The sequence below is a fragment of the Poecilia reticulata genome, linkage group LG6, assembly GCF_000633615.1.
Source record: "Poecilia reticulata strain Guanapo linkage group LG6, Guppy_female_1.0+MT, whole genome shotgun sequence".
Taxonomy (NCBI): Eukaryota; Metazoa; Chordata; class Actinopteri; order Cyprinodontiformes; family Poeciliidae; genus Poecilia; species Poecilia reticulata.
In genome coordinates this window covers 18,384,868-18,407,944 of record NC_024336.1, presented here as the reverse complement: position 1 = coordinate 18,407,944, position 23,077 = coordinate 18,384,868, and the positions used below count along the sequence as shown (strand labels likewise).

Here is a 23,077-nt window from a genome sequence, read left to right as displayed (position 1 = left end):
TTTATTGTTTAAGATAGATAAATAAGATGAGAATAGACTGCAATAACGAAAAAAAATTAAAATACTTGAGAAACACAGAACCCCCCTTTTGCACATATATAAACTATTTTAAACCATTCATAGCCACTTTAGAAAAAAATAGTCTGCTTTTTGACGTCAAAACCCGGCGCCCTGCATGTTTTATGTGTCTCTTTGCTGCCACACACCTAAATAACTGATCAACAGGCTTCAGTAGCACTGTCTGCAGCATGCAGAGGAAGTCATGCAATCATTTAAATTAAATGTGCTGAAACACAGACATATCCAAAACGTGTAGGGCTGGGGGGGGGTGTCTGGGTACCACGGAGAGAGAACGCAGCTCTAAGAACCAGTGGATGAAAACACATGACAGACAAACAGACACATTGGGAAAAGTTTGAACCCCACATCTAAAATCACCAAATTGTAAGCCAAGTTTAGTTCATTATTATGTATTTGATATTAAAGATTGTCATTATTCTATAAAGTAAAGACGCATACCAATCACAGAACAAGACAGGCACTGAAGCAAATATAGTTCACTTTTACTATTATAGAAGAGTCAGTGTTTGGTACATTTACAGTGAAAAACAAGTAAAGGGTGCAGGCTAATCAGTTAATACGACCAAGACAGCCTTTCATAGTCTCTTCTTGAGTTCTCAGGCATACAGTAAATTACATATTTTGGTTGAAGGTAATCGGATACAAATATGAAAACAACCTGCGACAACTTCAGTCTTTAACGCATTTCTTCAAAATGTTTTAATCATTCGGAAGACCTGTTACCTGAATAAGCTCAGACGGCAAATAGCTGGCACTGGTTTTAATTCTACTTTTTAAAAATAAATGAACATTACACTCTTCATCAATTCATTGGACCCATTGACATGTTATAATAAATTATGTACGGTAACTTATTTCACATCCCTCATTTTGATTTACAGTTAATGATAAAAATACTTAGAAGTCACTTAAATTACCTGGATATCAACGATAGATTTAAAATCATGCATTTATGTTGACAGAACTTACTGTACTATACTTTGACACCCTCCTTTTTTAATCTAGGGTTGTCTTTTTTTTTGTTATACATGCAGTAACAGAACATAATATGAATACACATGTGTTGGTGATAGGCTATAGCAGAGGAGGCAATCAGAGGGTCAAAGGCAGCAGTGATAAAAGTAAGGCTAAATTTTTACAGATTTTGTTCAGCAGTCCAAATAAAACAGATTTATTAATGCACAAACCTTTATGGCCCCACTTTACTCTGAGGGGAAACAAAGCAACTTTCATTTCCATCTAGTTCCACAATTTCACAATAAATAAGAATGCATATATATGGACAGCCAATGCACCGACTGTCAACTGATTAAAAATATGGTACACTTAATCATATTAAAGGGTAAAACAAAACATAAAATGTTCTCACCCCACTGTTTTGTGAGGCAGCGCGAGGCCTTCTGAGCATCAGTGTTCCTGTAAGATGCAAGTGTGAGCCCACGAAAAATGTTGCAGTTTTGGTAAAATTTCAAAGTCATCATAAACATCATGTCCTCTCATTACAAAATAGTAAGATGTTCAAACTGTTGATAATTGCACTAATCATTCGTCAGATGGAGCTAACAAAAAGTGGATTTCACAGTAGCCCTTCCAGCTGAAACATGAGGCACTTGGCTGTAAAGTTCGTAGCAAAGAGCAATCACCAGAGTTTCTTCTGCTAATCCTGAATGCGAGGAATGAGCACCATGCAAATATCTTTGAAATTATTTTGTCAAAAATCATGATCGACTTTCTAGTTCAGACACACAGTGAAATTAATCTAATCTGTTTATATTTAAATAACACTATAAGTTAAGTCCTCTTATAAAGTGCTGGACCAATTACCAAGAATCTGCCCGGTACTCAGAAAATGGCTTCTTTCAAAAAAAAAAAAAAACAAACAAGTGTCCTATTATGTCCAGGAAAATTATTAAATTCGATTCCTTGGAGGATTAGCAAAATAAAGCCGTGTGTAAATAAATTTCAGGAACAACAGGGAAATGTTACTCTAATTTGAGCAAATTTATGTAGAATATAATTGCCAGAAATGCAGGATTAGAGTACAGTTGTGGTTTCTTTGGCAGTACAGTCCCACTGTGCCGTTAGGGACATCGATCGGAGGTGAAAGGTTCTTGACCCCAGAGAGGTCCTCATCAGTTCCCAGGTGTGAGCTGGTGCACCCATTCGTCCAGCCTCACCTCCTGCTTTTAAGGCCATCGGTGATAAATGCATCTTTTTAAAAAAAAGAATAATAATCAAATCTTGAGTGAAAGACGGCTTAGAGAGGTCCAGCGGGGTCAGGCGGCTGGAGCCGAAGAGTCTCAATCAAAGACTGGACTGCTGGTAACGTCAGCAGGGTTCGACCTAAACCTCCTCCAACTCGATAACAGGCGTATCCCAGCATTCCCATCAAGACGCCCTTCACAACAGTGCGTAGCATCCAGCTGAGTTGTGAGGGCGGTGCGACACTGAAGGAGAGAGATAAAGCAGAAACAAAAATATTCGTTTCATCCCGCGACTACTTTTTTTTTTTTTTTTAGTATTCAGTTACCGGGTAGAAAACCTACGTCATAATTTCTTGAACGTTGAGCTCCATATCCCAGTTTCGTTCAATGCCAGGGACATGACCCATTCCTACAACTCCAACAACCACAGCAGGCACTTCTATTGGGAAAAAAGAAATTTCACATTTTGTTATTTATATAGCTTAAAGAAACATAGTGCCATTTTATAACACAATCAAATAATTATGTTGCCTTTAGTCGTTGTAAAAATGCTGCATATAACAAACATGACTTAAAAGAAGTTTGACTTTGCAATTTAATGACTTCAAATGTGTATCTCTTTATAAAGCTCCTGTCTATTTTACATAATCCTGCCCCTTAAAATCTCACATTTTTAACACGTGCAACAAAGATATGAACCGAGTTGAGAACTCTGAAAATTCACAAATGTGGTGTTGTCCAATCTGCTCTTTTGGAAAGAGGAGTGAGTCTAAACTCGCCATATATTCAGTTTATACAATTACATGACATGATTATTTCCCTTAATACGTTAATGATGACAGATATCTCTGTACTGGAAACTGAAGAAAAACATGCAATACACACTCTGGCCATCAGATGGCGACTCCACACAGCGTGTTGCCTGGCGGAGTTTGTGTGTGAGGTAGATATCCCTTTCAGCCACAATGGTTTGATGGAGAGCAGGAAACTCGCCGATCATCTCAGACATGGTTTGCTCCAGCAGGTCCTTCTGCTTACACTTCTCTACGTCCTCTTTACTGAAACAGCACACACAACGCTTAGATGGAGATGATGAAGTAAAAAAAAACAAAAAACAAGTGTTTTAAGTGCAAATGTAATGTTTTAGAGGTATTCTACAGTGGATAAACTTTGTGAAAATGACTTGAAGCAAAAAAAAAGAAAGAAAAACTTGTAAATGCTCATTAAAAGGTTTTACAGTTTGCTTCTTTGAGACAAACTTTTATTTTTTTATGTTTTGCACAAACTTGTTTTGTCTCAAAACATTTTAATTGGGAGACCAAAACATGCCTCAGCCAAATTATTAAACACATGCTTTTAAATATTACTTAATTTTATCCTCCCAGGAGAGGCTAACCTAACTATCAGAAGCTTAACATTAGAAACAAAATCAGCTTAAATTGGCACTTTGAATAATGAGCTTTCAATCCAATACACCATACATGGGTTTTTCAAAACACTAGCAGATTTACTGGAAGTTCTCATCGTACAAACAGATATCAAAGATTCTTAAATGTTCACTACAATCTTTCTAATTAATAACAGATTGTGTGATTTGCACCAAATTCAGCAGGTGTCATAATTTAATGTTCCCTCAACGTTTAGCTTTTGCCCACTACATCCATTGCCATCAGCATGACTAGTGAGACATCAACATCGAAGTAAGGATAGAGGAGTTTTTGTTCACTTTTTAATCTGGATCTTGAGATCTGGATCTCAGTTGGTTAAATAAAGGAAATTAAGCTGCAGTTTATGCAATTTTCAACCAAGCATCCAATTTCATCGTAGTAAAAAAAAAAAAAAAGGTTCATTGGGGGAGTTTGTACCTGATTGGATCTGACAAAAAGCAAAGACCCCAGGCCAGACGGGCCTTCTGCCATAAACTGAGAGCAGCTATGGTCCTCTTTAAGGTCACTGGGATTGGCCTGTCCCCAAGGTGAAATTTACAGAATGGGACTCGTCCCGCCTGTGAGGAAAGAAATACTTTCAGAATATCAAAATACATCAAGAGTACATAATTAAACCAACTAGTCCTCCGTTTCCAACAGCCCTATTATGAAGCTTGTTTAAGGTAACGGCTCTGTGTGAGACAAGGAGGAGGAAATGCAGTTCTAGATGACACACCTCCAAGTCAGAAATGACAAAATTCTGTTTGGCATAAGATTTGGCACAACATTAATTTGCGCAACACAAGTTTCTGAGTGACTTACCTCAATATAAGCCTCTCGAAATTCTCCTCCAGGTGCCATTCCTAGCTGCTCCGTGATGTGAGCAGAAACTTTGAGCAGGAGAATCTGCATCAGGCCAGACATGAGCCCATTCTGAGAGACAGAGACAAAGAGTAAATATTTCAACTGCAATACCTTTCGTAACACAAAAAACTGGCTGGTGAACTGAAGTGCAGCCAGAAGTTGTGGTTTGACAAATCGTATCCCGACTCTCTTGCGCAGCTGAGGTTCTCGTTTGAATAAATACTTCTGGGAATCCGGGTGTTATTCCAGACAGCAATCTCAAATTGGGCAAACAGGTAAGTACAGTCATTACCTCAAGCCTTTTTTCTCAAAACTATGACTCATTGCTGAAGAAAAGTCATAGCTCTCTTTTAAAAAGGACCCCGAGAAGGTTGTCCATGCTTTCATTACTTCTTCTCTGCAGTTGTTTATATGTTGGGCTAGACCACTCATCTCTGCAGCCAGTGCAAATAGTTCAAAACACCGCAGCTCATCTTTTAACCAGCACAAAGAAGCATGAAGATATAACTCCAGTCTTAAAATGTCATCATTAGCTTCCTTTTTGTCTTAGAATTTATTTTTTTATTTAATTGCTCACGTTAAAGTTTTAAATAGTATAATATTTAATTGGACGGATAAACAGACAGATACTATTATTTTGTCGCAGGAGCATAACATCATAAATCATAATTCATCAATTTAAAACACTACATACAGTTATATCCACACAGCAGGTCTTGATGCTCAGTTCAATTTAGTTTTTTCTTTTGCGTGGCAGTTAGTTCATTCTACTAATTCAATGTGACCCCAATGAGACTAATATTGCCCCACAGCAGTGTGCCATTTAATATCTGAAGTAACATCAGATGCCGCCATCTATGGATTTTAAAGTTATTGAGCGATGGGATCTGACAGTATTGCCACGAAATCACAAGAATGGAAGCTAGTAAAAAAAAAAAGTGCATCTAATATTGTGTGAAGCATTTGATTGCAACTTCTGTTTGGATGTGTGATCTGAAACAGGAGCGGTGGGATGTGATGCGCTTCACTGACAGACTTATTTTATAACAATAATTTCTCCCCAGTGTTTACGTCCAGATTGACCTCATCTGGCTTCTTCTGGTGCAGAATTATGACGTAAAAACCAGATAAAATGCGACGTGACCGTTCTGGCTGCAGGCGCTTTGAAAACTATGAAACTAAATGTACCCGATTCAGTTCCACATATGGAAGTGGCACATATAGGAATTTTTTTGGGAGGTGCCGGGGGGTTTGAGAAGATCAGAATTAGACCATTCAGACTGCCGTGAAAAAGTCAGATATGGGTTGCATATGGAAAATAAATAAATAAAAATTCTGATTTGTGTGAATGTAGCTCTAAATAGAGGCTTGTGACAAAAACCATTTTAAACAAACTCCATACACCTAAATAGCATATTTGCGTGGTAGAGTGTTCCAAAGTCCAAGACTTGAGAAGTGATTATTATAAACCCACTCCATCTAATCTGATGGAACATGACCTATTTTACAAAGAAAAATGGTTCTAGATGCGCAGAGCTAGCAAAAACATACCTCAGATTGGTGAAAGGTGGTCGTGCAATGTATTGGATCAGGGCAGATGCCCACATTATGCATATCAGACTTTTTAGATGTTTATTCGTAAAAACGTTTTAGAAACATGCATCGTTTTCCATTCACTTAACAATTATTCACTGCTTTTTGTTTACCGCATTTGTTTATTTAATTCTCCATTAATAATAGCTCAATGCAGCAATCATTTTTATAGGAATACCACAAAACCACCATTTCTCCTGTGTTCTGATTCTACTGCAAACTTGCTATACAAGTTTGTAGTATTTATACCGCCACCACTTTCTCAGATCAGATTTTAATCAGATCTTTCTGAAAGCCTAACCTGCTTGATGGCTTGCTGAACCTTCTCCAGGTTGATGTCTTTGGCTTCCCTCAGCAGCGTGTTCTCATCCATGCGTAACATTGACACCCTGTACTGGCAAAGCTCCACCACCACCACGTCTGGTTGCACAGCGCGGATTGTCTGGACGAGGGGCAGAAAAGGCGTTGAGTGGGATAGATAAGATACTGGGTGCACAATAACATCAAAATGTAAGAAAGACAAGTGGAAAACACCACACCAATAAGTAAAATGAACGAAGAAAGTTTCAGGGATGAGGAATGAAGACCAGATGACACTTGACTAAATGAGCTCACCAACCCAATTGTCAGTGACACCCAGAGGAAAGTCATTATCACTTAGCCTGTTAATTACGCACATTATTTCACTGTCATTTTGCAGAGTACCACATTTTTAAGACGGTGTGAGTAACTTTACAATCTGCCAAGTCTACATTCCTCGTCTTTGCCTGTTCAGCTTACCGTCGACACATCATTTTTGCTGTCCTCGCTGAAATGGGCAGTGCCCACCAAGTACAGGACGCTCCCATCAGGAGCAGTGAGGCGGGTCACCGTCTCTGGAAGCTCAGGGGAGTCCTGGCGGAGCTTGGCTCGGAACTGCCACAGCATCTCCAACGTCTCACCGTCCGCTGAACACAGACAGCAGAGGTGGTTAATGAAGCCAGAATTAAAATACTAAAACTGTTATGTTAAAATCTAACATCAAAACCACTCCTACCAACACCTTTACTTTAGACATTCAGTAGGTAAGATGGAGTTCTGACCTAATACAGTACTGAATGAACATACTTCTCCGAAACCTGGCAATTTTGTTTAAAATATACCTCTTTAATTCATTGTATGTAATATTCTACTTTTCCCCAGACACAAAGTTTTGAATTTTCATTGTCTGTAATCATCAAAATTATAAACAGAGGCTTGGAATATTTCACTCTATGTGTAACGAATCTATATAACATACAGGTTTCAGGTTTTGAAATGAGTGACAAAAATATAAAACTTTTTAAGATAGTCACGTAATTTTAGAAGTACCTATTGCTAGGTTGCAGACACGTGACCCGGATGACACGCGAAATTCAGATGGAGGTCCGGAAGTGGACATCTCTGCTTTCAAAATGGATCACAAGGAGTACGCTAATGCCCAAAATAGGCTGAGGCAGACGTCTATGTGCTTGGATCTCCTGGTAAGTAATTTATTTAGGTTCTGTAAACCCAAATTCATGCTGGAATTGTATGTTAATGTTGAGCCAGACATGAATCATGTGGGGGAGAATAGTCACAGCTCACTGTAACTGCATGGCTGGGTAGGTTATTTAGCTGTTGTTTTTTTTTAGCATAAAAGTCCCGCTGAATAAATATTATATTTTCTGTCCGTGACTCGGCACTGAATTAGCTGCTAACGACATTACTCTAGAGACTACCAAGCTAGGGCGTAAAAATAATATATCTTACCTTACACGTGAATGGTTGTCCTTCTAAGTAACTGTTAAATAAAATATCTGGAAATACGATTCAAACGATGCGTTGCAAACTCTGGCATTGTTAGTTTCCGCACCTTCTGCTTTTAGCGGTAGATTGTTGATCCACTTTTCCCCTCTTTTTCAGTAAGTTTTTAAAATTAACTCCCTTGTGACCAACTACTTTCGAAACACGAAAATAACGTTGATCTTTCTCTCCATTAGAACAGTTGGAACAACCGTACAGGACACATACTCATCTGAAACCCAGCAATATTGCTCAAGATTACTTTTTTTTTTTTAAAGTAACATTATGTAACAGACCAAAAGTATTTGTTGTAATAAACCGAGAAACTGATACAGGCGACTTTAAAACTTTTGAATAAAATGTTGCCTAACAAAGCGTTATTCAGCAGACAATCAAGATCATTTGCCAGTGCACGGGTGAATTGTGAACATATTTTTTTGTTTCAATTTGACAATGATATAAAAACAAAAAAGCGTACCCATTCCTGGTGCTATACAAGGTGGTGTGTCTCCTGAAGCATCCTGTGAGACAACCAAACAGGAAAACATCATCAATGTCTGATGGCTTGTTCAGCTCTGCTCGAGATTAAGAGGTAACTCCTGTCTGAGGCTAGCGGATCATTAAAGACTAGACAACATTTTCCAACTAAACATTAACTAATGGTACATCACCGTGAAACTTAACAGTGTCACTCAATCCGTCTTCACACAAGATTTTTTTTTTTTTTGTTTGTCTTGTTTTCCTCACCTCTGATTTGTTGTCTTTGTCCATGATTGGAGAAAACGAAAACTGCGTGCGACATGGAGAATAAGAGGAGTGAAACTGTGAACAGTGAGGCGTTCACTGACAGACACGCACTGACTGCTGACGTTGCTTTGTGTGTACGTAACACAACAACTACCGGCTTGGCTAAAGGTGGCTAACAGTTACAACGCAGAAAATGTGCTGTGAAAAGTGGTGACTGTCACTAAAAGAATAAATCAAACAAATAGGGAGATCTCCCAAAGATGTCATCGCTATGAAAATGAAGAGACATCTATGAGAAAGTAACCCATCAAAAAGACTTTTTCTAATGTTTTTTTTTATAAATACATTTTGCTGTACCGAATGTAAACACTTTCCTTACAAAAAAAAACTTCACGGTTTTGCTAGCTTCCTGCAAATAAGGCTAACTCGGGCTAACATAAGCTAGCTAATTCGACAAAAAAAATTGGTAATGTATGTATTTTAAACCAAAAATAAATTTACAATATAACCAGTTACTGTGTCATATCGGACATCAAAAACCCACCAAAAATGTTGCAGAACAAAATGTTACTTACAAAGCCAGCGCGTCTGTCCCACTGCTGTTTGCTAGTGTAACAGAGCAACACTCGGTTGGTTAATACTGACAGCCGCGGTGCATTCTGGTACATGTAGGCACATGCCACAACACCTAGTTTTTTTTTTTTTTTTTTAGAAAGAAAATGTTTTATTTGTGTTTTCACTAAGACATTTCACAAGGTACAGTCAAATTCTGGACTCTGCAAGTCCAGTAGCTTTTCACACAGTCAGAGGTTTCTCTCTTCGTCAGCTGTAGGCTAATGTGAAATTCAACACAGAACATGAGTTTTAAGCAGAGTCATTAACTCACTAGTGCTTCTAGTCGTAAAGTGCTTGTGGATGCATTTAGTGTGCTTGAGTATTATCACGAGGCAGCCTTAGGAGTATGATGTTGAGCTGAAGTGGAAAGTTGTAAGCCACAGTGTGTCTCTTCAATGCCCCAAGAAAATGAGTGAGTTTCGCATGTATAGATGAATACATGAGGCCCTTTACGCTGGATAGTGACATCTTCTGCAACAATGTCATGCTGATGTGTCAATAAGTATTACAGTTCCTTTATTGAAGTTCCTGTTATCATATGTGCAAAAAAGTTTGAGAGTAGCACATGTGACACTTTTTTTTGTGGAAAAAGGGCGTTCATATGTGCGTATGCTTGCTATTTTTCTACAAGTATTATAAATATATATTCTAACTACTTGTGATTTAATTTACAGAAAGAATTTTGGATTGTATCAGAGCATCAGACAGCATAAAAGCTTACTCATTCTTGCAACAAACCGTTCAAAAAGGAATAGTTGAACGTGTTGCGGATCACTTTGTTTACATTGCATCACACCACCTCAACAAGTTCAGCTTCATTTATCAAACTGAGCTGATTCCTGTTTTTAATAGGCCACCAGCTTTTCCCCTCTTAGTTTATTAACAACACACAGTGCCTCACGAAAGTATTCATATTTTTTATCTTTATTTATTTATTTTTTTTTTTACAATTTTATCTAGTTAGAATCACAAACTCCAATGGGTTTATTGGGATTTTATGTGACTGACCAACACAAAGTCATGTGGAATTTTCCAATGAAATTGAAAAAGTCTACGTGTTTCACCATTTTTTATTTATTTATTTTTATCACGGAAATCAAAGTGTGGCCTTTTTAAACCAAGAAATGCACCAGACACAGGAGAGGACAGGAAGGTGGTGGGGATAAAAAGAAGGGCTAGGTTAAATAATATACTTTACAAACTTACAACCAGGCACTTTTTAATCCATAATCTGAGAATGAAAAAAAGTATGGTGCATTTGAAAGTCTGACAGGATGAGTAAGCATTAATTGGGCAGACATTAATCAGTGAAGGGGCGAAAAGGCACATAGTTGCTCTGAAAGAGCTGCAGATATTTACCGCTCGGGCGGGAGAATCTGTCAGTAGGTCAGCTGTAAATCCTGCACAAACCTGGTTGATGGGAAAGTGAATTTTGCTCAATAAAAGTTAATACAAGTCGACAACTTGTCAAAGGCTGCAAAAATTTGAGACTGGGACAGATGTTAACCTTACAGCAGGAAAACAAGAAACATACAGCTACCGTTTTAGCATATTGCTTCAAATCAAATCATATTCCTAAGTTACATTGATGAGGATCAAAGTCCTGACCTACAGTAACTTCAGTTGAGAAATGGTGGCAAGTCTTGAAAATTGATGTCTTCAGGTGGTCTGTCCAATTTCACTCAATTTGAGCTATTTAGCAAAGAATAATGGGCAAAAATGTAAAAATCTCTCGATGGTCAAAGTAATAGCTAAAAAAAATGACTGCAGCGAAAGGTGGTTCTATAAAGTATTGACTTCAGAGTCTGAATACCAATTCATGAAACACTTTTTATGTTAGATTAGAAAAGTATTGAAATCAGGTATCCTTCTCCTTCTACTTCTGTGCATTTCTTTGCATTCCGCATTCTATTCTCCAACAAAAATCGCAATGAAGCGAGTAAAATTTGCAAAAACGTTTAAAGGGTATGAATACTTTTGCAAGGCACTATACCTCTATCATTACCCTTTACCGTCTCACAATCATATAACAAGTCATCTTGCTGTTATAAACGATGTGCACATACAGTGAAGTGTCAATGGCAATGTTGAAATGAAAATGATAAGCCATGGAACTATTTTAGATTTGAAACACCCAACATATACCAACACATTTTGTGAAGTATAATGCTCAAAGCGCATACATTATTGCCACATATATATTGTGATCGTTTGCATATTAAGTGTGAAGTTCTCGACAGCTGTATTGCGTGAGCTACATTTCTACTTGGCTAGAGGGATAAAGGGACAAAGTGTTAATATGTTTTAAATACATACTGTTTTTGTTTTAAGCTGTAATGCAGTCTTTCTAGGTAATGTGGATTTGTAAGGTGTCTCTCATTTTTCATATTAAAAAGCTTGTTAATTTTTCGTTCACCTTGCACCTTTGTTTTTTTTTTTTAGCATAGCTGTTTTACCCTGCTCTTTAGCACCCTGTTGAATAATATATCACTGCTGGTTTCATTGGTGGGTGATCAGCTGAACACAGTCATCCTGAGGCATGAAGGCGACATCATTTCCTATGACAAATACACAAGTGTTATCATCATTTCTCCCTCTTTTTCCTACAACCACACTTTGTGCTATCATCCCGCTGTTGAATTTCATCCCGTCAGTCGACACAATCCACCAATCACAGAAGTTGCTATGAGGAGAAAAGGACGATTTTTGGAAAAGGAGAGTGTAGCGATCGTGATCGTATGCTTAGAAATCGGATACATTTTTTTTTTCAACATTCTCCAGCCGCAATGAGCTCCCCAGGTCTTTCTTCCAGCCTGCCTCTTCTGTTTTCTGCATCCTCTTCTTCTTCAAAAAGAGTGTGATGAATGCTCAGGAGCTGGTGCGTGGGGGCTTTGGTCAGCAGTGGTGGCCCAGGGTTCTCCATTGGGGGCAGAAGATCTATTTGTGCAGGGGAGGACTTGGGACTAAGCGCATCCTCGCTAGAGGGAGGGTTTGGGCTCACGCCATTCACATATGTGATGGAGGCCAGAGTTGCTGTGGGAAAGGCAGCAGTGGTCGATACTGGGGAGCTAACCTTGGTTTCTGAAAAGACATGCGGCATACATCGAGTAGCAGATTCAAAAAGGTTGTAAGAAAAGGCTCTGTGATAAGAATGAATTTCAAACTGTAGTAAAGCCCACCTGTCAGTGCACAAGACACATGGACAATAGTGTGAGTGCCTTCAAGGTAAACTGCGTCCAGATTGTGCTCTGGTGGTAGCGGTTCAACCACTGAGGCCTCCACCTTGGGCTTGCGATTCGTCAGCATGTATGGATGGACGTCCAGGGAGAAGTTTCGTGCGTGCTTTTTCTCCATCCCACTGATGTCTGCAAATGAGAAAACAAGCTCTCTGACTTAAAAAGAAACCTAATGTGAGTGTTTGAAAGCTAGGTGTACAGTGGAGCGTTAGAAAAATAGTTTTGTTTCAGCACCATTATTCTCAAAAGCATTTTGTCTTTGTTTTTGTTTTTTTTCTTTGTTTGTTTGTTTTGGGGGGTGTGAAGGGAGTTTTGCCGTTTTTTGATCAAGGGTGTCTTAAAAAGACCTGAGCTCAAATGTGTTTGTATCTAAATAGATGGAAACACATGTACACAAACTTATGAACAAATGAATAGGAGTAGCATGGACTTAGTCTGTTTAAATATGCAAACACCTGCAACATTTTAAACAATTCAGTCATTTTAATCAGTACATAGTAAATGGCTTTAGGTTTTAAGCATATAGAAACTTATGTAGCAGCTGACATATCAATCGTCTTATATGTATATCGTGTTCTTCTGTTTTTCCTGTTGAAGAGAATAAGGACACTGTGTTTCATAATATTTATGCTCAATTAAAATAGAAAGTGTATTAAAATTTCATAAACTAGCCAACTTAAAAATTTGAAGTAGAACTAAAACTTTAAACATTTTCACCCTTCTGTGGGATATTATGCTAGAGCAGGAAAAGAATAACCTAAAGGTACTGAGGTACCTTTACTGAGGTAAAGGTACGTACTTTTTACGTACCTTTACTGAGGATACTGAGAGCCATACGTCTACACTTACCATGCCATGCACACAGATATTGCAGTATACCTTTAGCTGCAGGATGTTGGGTGCCTTTACTGTCCAGCAGTGGTGCTATGAGGCTGTCTGCCATGGTTTTGCGTCTCAGTGGTTTGGGCTTTTCAGGCTTGGTGTTGTTTTCCAAGCGGGTCAAAGTGTGTGGTTCCTTCGTGACAAACATTTAAGTATTTGGTTATTTTTCGGGGGTTAAACATTTACATTTCAAGAACCAAAAACGGCAGCATTTTAGCCCCTCACATGCAGTTCTATATGTGAGGGCATTCAAAGTATTGAGTACTGATAACACTTTGATCTGTCCTCCTTTGCAATGTAGTTATATTTTTACCTCTGCACTGGTGGTTTTCAACATAGTTGCATTACAGTTCTGCTGGAATTATTCTGTTGCGACATTTACTGAATGCTCAAATGAAAGGAAAAATTGTGGTTGTTTGTGAAAGACGCTGCCTTACTTTGAACGGCTGAGGAAGAGGGTTTGAGCTCGGTATCCATTTAATCTTCTTCCGGGGCCGTTTGATGACCAGTGGCTCCATGGCCATGTCCCCCACTCTGAGATCCGAAGGATCCATGTTGGGATCAATGGTCTGTATCCCAGACTCCCTCACAGTGGGTGTAGCATCGTGGTTGGACTGTGCAAGTGCAGCCAACAGCTGCCTGACAACGTTGTCGTACATTAGATCGCTCTCGTTGGTGATGAAATCCAGTCGGTTCAGCGACTTGATGTGATCCCTGTTCTCATTGCAGAACATGGCCAGAATGTTGATGTCACAGAACGGAGACTTCTGCCACCGTCGCTTCGTTTTGATTCCGACTTTATTCAGCTTGTCGAACACAAAGTTAGACTTGCGCACCACAAACAGATGCAGCAAATTAAGTAGGATGATGAAGTTCATGGTACACAGAAGGGCTAAGTCCACCACGGCCATGATGCGTTGCAGCTGCACAGCGGGGAGCTTGCAGTTGACTCTCAGCTTTAGCTCTGGGTAGCTGCTGGTATCCGGAGGCTCGCCGAGCGCACAGGTGAACTCATTCTGCCTTTGGCGGGCATAGTACGCGCTCAGGTAGGAAATGGGGATAGAGCTGAGGCACATGATGGCCAGATGGCGAGCCAGGTAAATCTTAGCTAAAAAGTTACTTTGGCCTCGTCTTTCCAAATATTTCTCAAAAAGATTTTGCTCAGGGCTCTTCTCCTTCTCTGCATTTTCTATAATCTCCCTCCTTTCACGCTCAGTTATGCCGGGTCCTTTGGACTGAATCTGCTTCTCGATCTTTGGGGCTCTGCCCTCGGCGGCTCGGTGGTAGCAGTTATCGATCTCTTGAAGCAGGAAATTGAGCTCTGAGGTGAGTCGTGTAGAGGCAAGGAACTCCCAACCCAAAGCAGGAATGTACATAATCCCCGCAAAGGCCAGCAGGGCGTAGGGCAGGAACTTATGTTCGAACAGCGAGGGCCAAAGATGAGGCTGCACATTAGGAATAGCGTCACGAAGCTCTGTCCAGCAGTAGCCTCTTGCGTAAAGTGCCTGGTCTCGGGTAAAGTTGTGCGGTGTGTAACAGTATATGGACTCCTCTGAAAAGGTCACAGAAAAAAAAAAAAAAAACGTGGGTCAAATATTTGTTTTAGTACTGCTAAATTATTTTTATTTAAATGTATGAACTGAAATAGAGTAGCTTCAATGTCAGTCTGCATTAAAACTTGTGTCATACCAAAATACATGTCATATATATTTCCTCTTCAGCTATGCTTACATTTTTTTTATTTAAAAAACTGAACATTTCATCCTTCCTTCGTCTTGTTGAAACTGAGCATTTTTGTGACATTCATTTGTTTCTTACTGTATCTTTCACCAAAGTCATTCTTCTTTGTGACATAAGAACATTCTGTCAATTTCAAATAGAGGAACAAAGAAGTGTGGTTCCTGTCAAACCTTATCTCTCTGCTGCGTTTACCATATGGTGCAACTTAAAGTTTCACCCAATTTCTGTTTGACTTTGGAACTTGGTAGTGACATTAAACATTATTGAAACGTCAATAGCTTTTTTAACAAGGAAAATATAATCATTTTCTAAAAATGATTAAAAATTGATAAATTGATAATAAAAAAAATTGATAATAAAATGTAATTTTATACACCATCGTTTATTCTATTATATTGTTATAATTGTAACGTAGAATTGTACCAGGCATGCCGCCGGTCTTTGTGCTGAATTGTTTAAGAAATGTTTTACTGTTTGAACTCCCACATTGTGTCGCTGCACCAATTAAAATCCCAGCTGGTTAAACACTGTAGCTGAACGCCTGACTCAGCAACAAGCCAGCATTTCCATCAGCCATAGGTTTCAATCTGCATTTCAGCTAAACTACTTCCTCACTCTCTTTCCCATATTTCTGCAATTCCGCAACTATAGCTTTGTTTTTTTGTTTGTTTTCCCTTTGTCACAGAAACAAAAATGGCAATCCCCTGAAAAGTATTAAACTCTCTGGAATTTTTATTTATTTATTTTTTTTAGATCTTCCCAGACCTCATGTTACATTACTGTTTAATGTATTTAAGGAGGATCTGATGTCTTAGATCAACACAAAATAGTGCATAATTGGTAAGAAAATATGTATTCAGATCCCTTACTTTGATATCTGTATATTAAATCCAGAGATGATTACCCAGTTAGTAAATAGAGTAATTATTTACTAAATCCATCCATCCAATTTCTTACATGCTTATCCCTAGTGTGGTTGCGAGAGGATCTGGTCCCTATCTCCAACGGTCTTATTTACTAAATATTGTTAGTAAATAATATTTGATATTTACTTTATTAGTAAGTAGAGTATTTCTGTATGTAATTTAAGGAACATAGAGAACAAGCAGAATCCATAAATCCAATAAACACAGTAGATAGATCAGTCAAAAACTGTAGAGTAGTTCAAAACAGGGTTATGGGTTAAAAAAAACAGTATCACATTTGAACATTTGTTGCCGTATTTTCTGATCTGAGGTTAAAAAAAATCGGAAAGACATGGTACAACTGCAAACCTACCAAGAAATGACAGTCCATCTAAAATGACAGGCTGGGAAGGGAGGTCATTAATCAGCGAGGCAACCAAGAGGCCTTTGGTTACTAGGGGGGAGCTGAACAGAGTCGCTAAAAGAAAGCAGCTGTTGAAAGAAGGCCATGCAGTCATATCTGCAGTTTGCTAAAAGCAATGTAGAGGAAAAGAAAACATGAGGGTAAAGGTGGTCTGATGAAAGCAGACAGCTTTTCTTTATAGCCAAAATGCCATGTGTTGTGGAAAGCTTAATATTGCACGTTGCCCTGAAAACAACATCCCTCTGGTAGAAGATGATGTGGGAAGAATCATGCTGTGTCATGTTTGAGTGTTGGTAAAACATCCAATTGGCAGAATAATTTAGGTAAAAATGAACAATGAAAAATTAGGAGATTAAATACTGAGGCAAAGGTGGAGAAGGACAAATAAACCAGATTAGCTACTCAGAGGAGATGTGGAAGATAGAAGGAGATGAATAGAAGGCAATACTGGAAGAAACCTTCTTTCACGCTTCACAAAGCTTGCAAATGTGCTAGATATTTGCCTAAAGCAACAATTTTCACTATATGTCCAGAGCTAAGATGCTATTTATTGAGCCTAAACTTAAACAGGAATGGCCAAAACATTTAGTTGCAATGTTAAAGGCTGGTGGTGACATTCCAGAAACATCTGTAATCCAAAGTTTCCTTATCATCATAATGTTTGTTCAGTGTTTGTTCAATATGTTCTCCCACAAAACCCAGAGACCCTCACAGAACTGCTATATTTATACTACGATTAAATTACATACAGATGGGTTATGAAGAGTTGGCTTCTTAAGGCATTTGGTTGCACTGGATTTTATTGTGGGGTGTCATTGTAAAGGGGACTATTACATATAATGACCACACTTTCAGATTTTCTTTTTTTTTTTTTTTTTTTGAAAAATGTATATGTTTTTCTCCTTCTTCTATGCACTAGTTTTGATCTGCCACATAAAATCTGATTAAAAAGTATTGAAGTTTGTTGTTGAAAATCACCTATGAGTGCTTTGCAAGGCACACAGGTTTGCTTGAAACCATTTGTACGTTAATCATACTTCTTTGTTGTTGCTTTAGTGCCAAGCGCCCCTGTAGTGGCCCGAGCCACCCACCTGCAAAGTTTCTTGTGAAGACAAGGGTGACCAGCAGGATGGGGATGATGACCGTCCCTATGGTGACGACCCGATCAAAGGGCAGCTCCAGTTTGAGCTGCACCATGAGGCCAGCCAGTGCCCCACCCTTCTCATCCTGAGAGGAGCCCGGCAGGATGAGCTCCTTCAGCTTCTCGCCCGCGAGCAGCGCTGTGGCCATGTCTAAGTTTTGATCGAGGATGTTCTGCATGCGGAAACGGAAGGCTGCGCTCTACAGCTCCCCTCAGCGAGCGAGGCGAGACGAGATGCTCCCTCTTGCGGTTAGGTACTTGCCAAGACGCTGTGAAGCAAACACGCACACAAAAATGTGTGGCCGCTGTAAGCCGTGGTCAACATATGTGAGAAAGTGGTGATTCGTGATGTTTGCTCAACTTTTACAAAAGAGGAGACATGAGGGTCAGAAGCACATCTCTCAGTCAATGTGTCCCTCGTGCATCCCTTTGTTTTGTCCCGTCCCCACAGAGTCTGGCTGCAGTCCACAAGCTCTGTATGTGGCAGCTTGAGGAATGACCTGAGTTTAGGAGGAGCTCTTGTGCTCCACAGGGAGAGTAATTGTAGGCTGAAGAGTGGTTATGTGAGCATTGGAAGGAAGAAGCTTTCCCAATCCGATCCTGGAAAACAAATAAGAAGTTAGGAGTTGCAAAATAGGAGCTATTATAGAGTACACAGAGACAACATGTACAGTAACTGTGTATCTTTAATGTTTCTCTTTCATTTGTGGCTAATCATGTGGGAAAATGTTATCTTTCATATTCTGATATAGACATGTATGTGGCTGAAGACAGGAAACTTCAATTCAGTTTCCATAAACGGTACCCTGTAAAAGTATGTCTGCTCCTTGAATGGTCTTATATTTAGCCACAAATGTCTAAAATAGTATTTCATTGGGATTTTATGAACACAAAGAAGGGCATAATGGTAATGCGGGAAAAACACAATATTTAGCAATGTTTTATTTAAAAGTCCATAAGTTCAGTGTTTGTTTTCAGACTGAAATTGTTGCCCTACAAAAATTGGATTGAGGGTATTTGAGAACATCAATTTTTAAGTCAATGTAGGTTTTTTTATTGGTTTTGGTCACACGCAGTAATATGTTTTCTGCTAAACTTCTATATGTTTGCTTTTGATTTGTGTTAAAGGCCATTACCCTGCTGGAAGGTGAGCCGTGCCTCTGTTTTTTTTGCAGTCTAGCAGGTTCTGTTCAAGGATTGACCTGCATTTATCTACATCAATATTCACATCAACTTTGAGCTTGCAGCTTTCCTGTCTGTCATGAATTGGGATGACAGAGAGTGAGTTTCCCATTTTAAAAAAATGACATCCATTTTTAAAAAGTTAACTTTCAGTCTAATCTGACCAGCGCAATCTGCAGATAGGACTTACAATGAATTTCTTTTTGCTACTTTTCATGAAGAGCACATTTAAAGAGTCATAACTAATGTTTGTCCTGTTGACAGATTCTCCAACCTGAGCTGTGCATCTACTCAGCTTCCCTTCAGAGTTACAACCTCCTTTGTTGCTTTTTTGGAATAATACAATCTCAAAATGTGGGAAAAAAGCACTTTTTCAAGGCACTGCTATTGTATATTGCTGTCCTATTTTAGCAACAATGTACAAAGAATCAGTTTCAGGAAACTTGAAACTGACTCACACAAATACGTTTTTTTTTTTTTTTCTTAAATATGATGTCAACATTTTTTCTACCTCTACATGAGGAGCACAGAATAGATCCCTGTGGAAAAGAACAGAAAACTTTAAGTGATCCCGGACACGTAGTGCTATCCAATGTTCTCTAGCTTTCATGTGCATTCATAAAAGTTTGAATTTATGCTTATCCAGCAACATAATTTTGCAGAGGCATCACCGTCTGCAGCGGGCTTCTTGAACACGAAGGTTATGGGAAGGTCCTCGGTGTGAATGCATCATCCATTTACCATCAACTAATCTCATCCTCCCATGCCATCTCTTCCTCTTTTGCTAAAAAAAAAAAAGAAAACATATTTCCATCTCTCCTCCTCTCACTCTTGTTAAATCCTTCAAAAGCCTATCCCTTGCATATCAACACTAGAACGTAGTATTTAACATCTTACAAAGAGAAATCTTGAGTTGCAGCTTCAGTCGTCCAAAAAGCAATTAGTGTGCTCCAGACAGCTTTAAAAGTGAACATGACTATTGGAATCATGACCAAAAGAATCCTTAGAAGCATTATGAAGGACCGCTATTCAGTGTTCATGCTGACATGGGGTAATAACTGATCCTCAAGTAGAGAACAAGATGTCCCTTTTGGGATAGCAACCTTAAAATTTCACCCCGCATAAGACAACTTTAAAGGATGATCAGAAGAGAGGCAAAGTTTACATAATTTAGATTTAAAGGAGCAGGGTCACATTTTAGCAGCTGTCTGTCTGCCAGTGGCGCTGCTCCAGCCTGACACATTTGTGCCCCTCAGTTGGGCCATGCTACCGGTGTGTTTACACAGGGAATCCCACATCTTTTCCTACTACAACATCCCGCTTGGCTCGGACCAGTGCAGCTGTCTGTGAAAAGAGGCAGAGTTAGACTTCAGGACAGCAGCTCAGGGAGGGGAGCTGCTCTTATCCACCCATTCCTTCATTCATTATTAATTGGATGACGAAGGGACATGGAAGAACTTCCAGGGCGGAATGTTCTCTGACATTAAAGAAGCGCTTCTGATTGGGCTGCTTAAAGATCAGCTCAAGACCACTGAATCGGTGCCGTAACAGTTTCCACACTTTTACTTGTTAGCGCAAAAGTGCACAAAAAACGGGAGAATTTCACGTAAAGATCACCATGTCCTACTCAGCGCAGCAGGCTGGGATCCGAGCTGCTGTCTCCGAGAGCGGGGGGTCCATCGGTCCAGGGCTTCACCTCTATTGCTGAGACATTGCATTGCAGTTAATTACAGCCGCCTGTGGATGACGAGCCGCTTCAGCACCTGAGCGGCGGACAGCTCCCGGGAAACCGGAGACAAGCTGCTCAACATCAAGCATACATCGATTCGACGAGCACGCCAGGAAGCGAAAGTGCATCTTGTGCGTGAAGCTCGGAGTGTGCACGAGACGAGAGGAGACTCTCTGTGATGCTCTGCACCTGAATCCCTCTCTACCTGTCCGCACTCAGACCGGACCAAACCGCCGCATTTTTGCTGCTGTGGAGCGAACTGCTCAAATTTGCGGGGCAGCGAGGACGAGAGAAATAATCATTCAAATAATAATAACAACTCACCGAGTCCAGCTGCGTCCTCCCGGCGCGGTAAGAGTTAATCTGCAGTGCGGGCGAGAAGCTACAGCTTGTATCGGAGCTCACCGGTTTGTTCCGCCTTTTCTACCCCCCCACCTCCCTCCCTCCCTCTGGTGACTCCAGCCCTCTTCTCTTCATCTCCCCTCCCCGCCTCTGCCTTTTCCTCGGAAACAAGGGAAGAGATAACAAATTAAAGATTCTGCGGCTCTTCAGCTGTGAGTGTTTGAGGCGGAATTGCGAGCGCCTTGTGGTTTGTTGACATGGCTTGCAGGAAAGTCGGCCACACTTAATCGATATTATTAAAAAAATATATATATATATATATATATTGCTGTAAATATTAGAGATTTGCTAATGCGTTGCAAATCACGCACGTTTAAGAGCTGTATTCTGTACAACACAAGCATTTAGCGCTCCACTTGGATCATTATTGACTCTCTTCAGTGCTGTGCGGTTCAACTCCTGTTTATTCGGCCCGCAACCAAACCGCACGCCAGTGTCTTCTTTGCCTTGCTCATTGGTTTATCCAGCTTGCCTGTCATCTCAGAACGTGGGACTGACCGTTGACACATGCAAACAAGGACTGGAAAAGATGCGCGTCATTCAAATCTTATGGGTGTGGCGAACATCTTCACCCATCTTCTGCTTGTAGATGAGTCATTAACAGGTGGTTCAAGTTTCCTGTTTAGAAGAAGCGCTTTGAAATTACACGAGAAGGAGTAGTGAGGGTTGGAGTTCTGGCAAGAAGATTTCGTCACGACAGTGATAATATTTAAAAGTTTTAATGTATAAGGAGGGGTTTTACCTGTGCTTTTCCTGATGGTGCAACAAGTTCAAGGATTTCTAAAACTATCTTAACTAACTTTAAAGTTATCTTGACGAGTAGGGTTTTACTGCAGATATTCACTAGTCATCCTGTGTGGTTTTCTAACATCTTTGAACGTACAATCCCGAGCATTTTGAGTATTTTTAAAATTCTCCAGCTTCTGGAGAAGTACGTTGGGACATCTCCACATTCATTCCCAATTAAAATAGCTAAAATCAAACATCAGCATTTCTCCAACAGTGCATATCAGATGAGAAAGTCATTATGCTGCATGTGTAGATGTTTAGGGTGTGTTGAAGAAAGAGTGAACACAATGGTACTTTAAATTAGCTGTCGGGATCCTTCAGAAAGAAGATTGTAGCAGCTTATTTCTTTGCTAAGAGATTTAAAGGCGTCTTATAAGAGTTTGAAATCAGCCATTCCTGTCCAGAACAGGTGACTAATATCCAATGCCACTGGGCCCCAGTCTGGCTTTCCAAGCAGGTTCCATCTGAGCCGTCAACAAATAGTAAATGAAATCGCTCAAAACCCTAAAATCTCATCACAGGATCGACAGCAGGTTTTTTGCCGCAGTTAATATGAAAGTATGCGCCTGCCCTGTTAGAAAAAAAATAATTCTGTGGTAGGTGAAGAAAAGTTTCGCTCTCTTGAAAAAACACGGAGAGCAAACTAAAGTTTTCCAGACAAAGACCGACTTGTAGAGTAATGTTCTTTTTATGGATGAGTCTAAAATTTGACACCAGAACATAGAAGATGTTTTGCATGTTGTAAATTTTAGTTGAGCACGGGATTTTTTTCTAGGTTGGTATCCTTTCTGTGTAATGATGATAGACTCCTCTCAGTGTGGATGGAGATGCTGACGTTCAGCATGTTTTGGTTCACATACAGTTCAGATTTGGGTGGTTTCTTGTGAGTTCGTGAACACACTCACTGATTGTCCTTGATTTGAGGCTGACAGGATGGGTCTGCTGGTTAAAAACTGAACTTCTTGGTGTTCCAGCAGGATAACAATCCAAACACACTTTAAAACTAGTTGGAATTATAAAGCAGACTAACATTAAGTTTTTGGAACCCACTTGATTTTAATCTAATTTCAAATACATAAAGCCAAACAGTTTTGCTGAGCTCTTGCAATTCACAATAAAAGAATAAAAAGTGCATAGATATACCAGATGGAATCGTATCACAAGCTTCTTGTTGGCTTCAAACTAAAACTATGAAGCTTCTCTGCAACTTTCTGCAGGACAGTTAATGGTAAAATGGCAAATGACCTGTACTTGTACAACACTTTATCCAGTTCAGAGGACTCCAAAGCACTTTACACTATATTCAGTCATTC

At 39.6% G+C, this 23,077-nt stretch overlaps 2 protein-coding genes across 3 annotated transcripts; both read right to left on the bottom strand.

Annotated features, from left to right (window-relative positions):
- Positions 1-542: 542 nt before the first annotated feature.
- On the bottom strand, positions 543-9,387 carry trabd (TraB domain containing). Its single transcript, XM_008411635.1, has 10 exons — positions 9,295-9,387; positions 8,720-8,761; positions 8,451-8,493; positions 6,950-7,116; positions 6,471-6,611; positions 4,535-4,645; positions 4,151-4,290; positions 3,171-3,343; positions 2,628-2,724; positions 543-2,528 (listed from the first exon to the last, which is right to left on the bottom strand). Exons 1-10 carry the CDS (start codon positions 9,385-9,387, stop codon positions 2,339-2,341), a joined length of 1,197 nt encoding a protein of 398 aa, XP_008409857.1. The 3' UTR covers positions 543-2,338.
- Positions 9,388-10,279: 892 nt separating this feature from the next.
- Positions 10,280-21,015, bottom strand: panx2 (pannexin 2). 2 transcript variants are annotated; one of them, XM_017305452.1, is made up of 7 exons: positions 20,898-21,015; positions 19,516-19,628; positions 17,613-18,262; positions 13,890-15,004; positions 13,450-13,585; positions 12,514-12,699; positions 10,280-12,415 (listed from the first exon to the last, which is right to left on the bottom strand). In XM_017305452.1, exons 3-7 carry the CDS (start codon positions 17,839-17,841, stop codon positions 12,102-12,104), a joined length of 1,980 nt encoding a protein of 659 aa, XP_017160941.1. In that variant the 5' UTR covers positions 17,842-18,262; positions 19,516-19,628; positions 20,898-21,015; the 3' UTR covers positions 10,280-12,101. The 2 variants fall into 2 exon arrangements, with proteins under 2 accessions (XP_017160941.1, XP_008409854.1); XM_008411632.2 differs by lacking the exon at positions 19,516-19,628.
- Between the last annotated feature and the right edge of the window lie 2,062 nt (positions 21,016-23,077).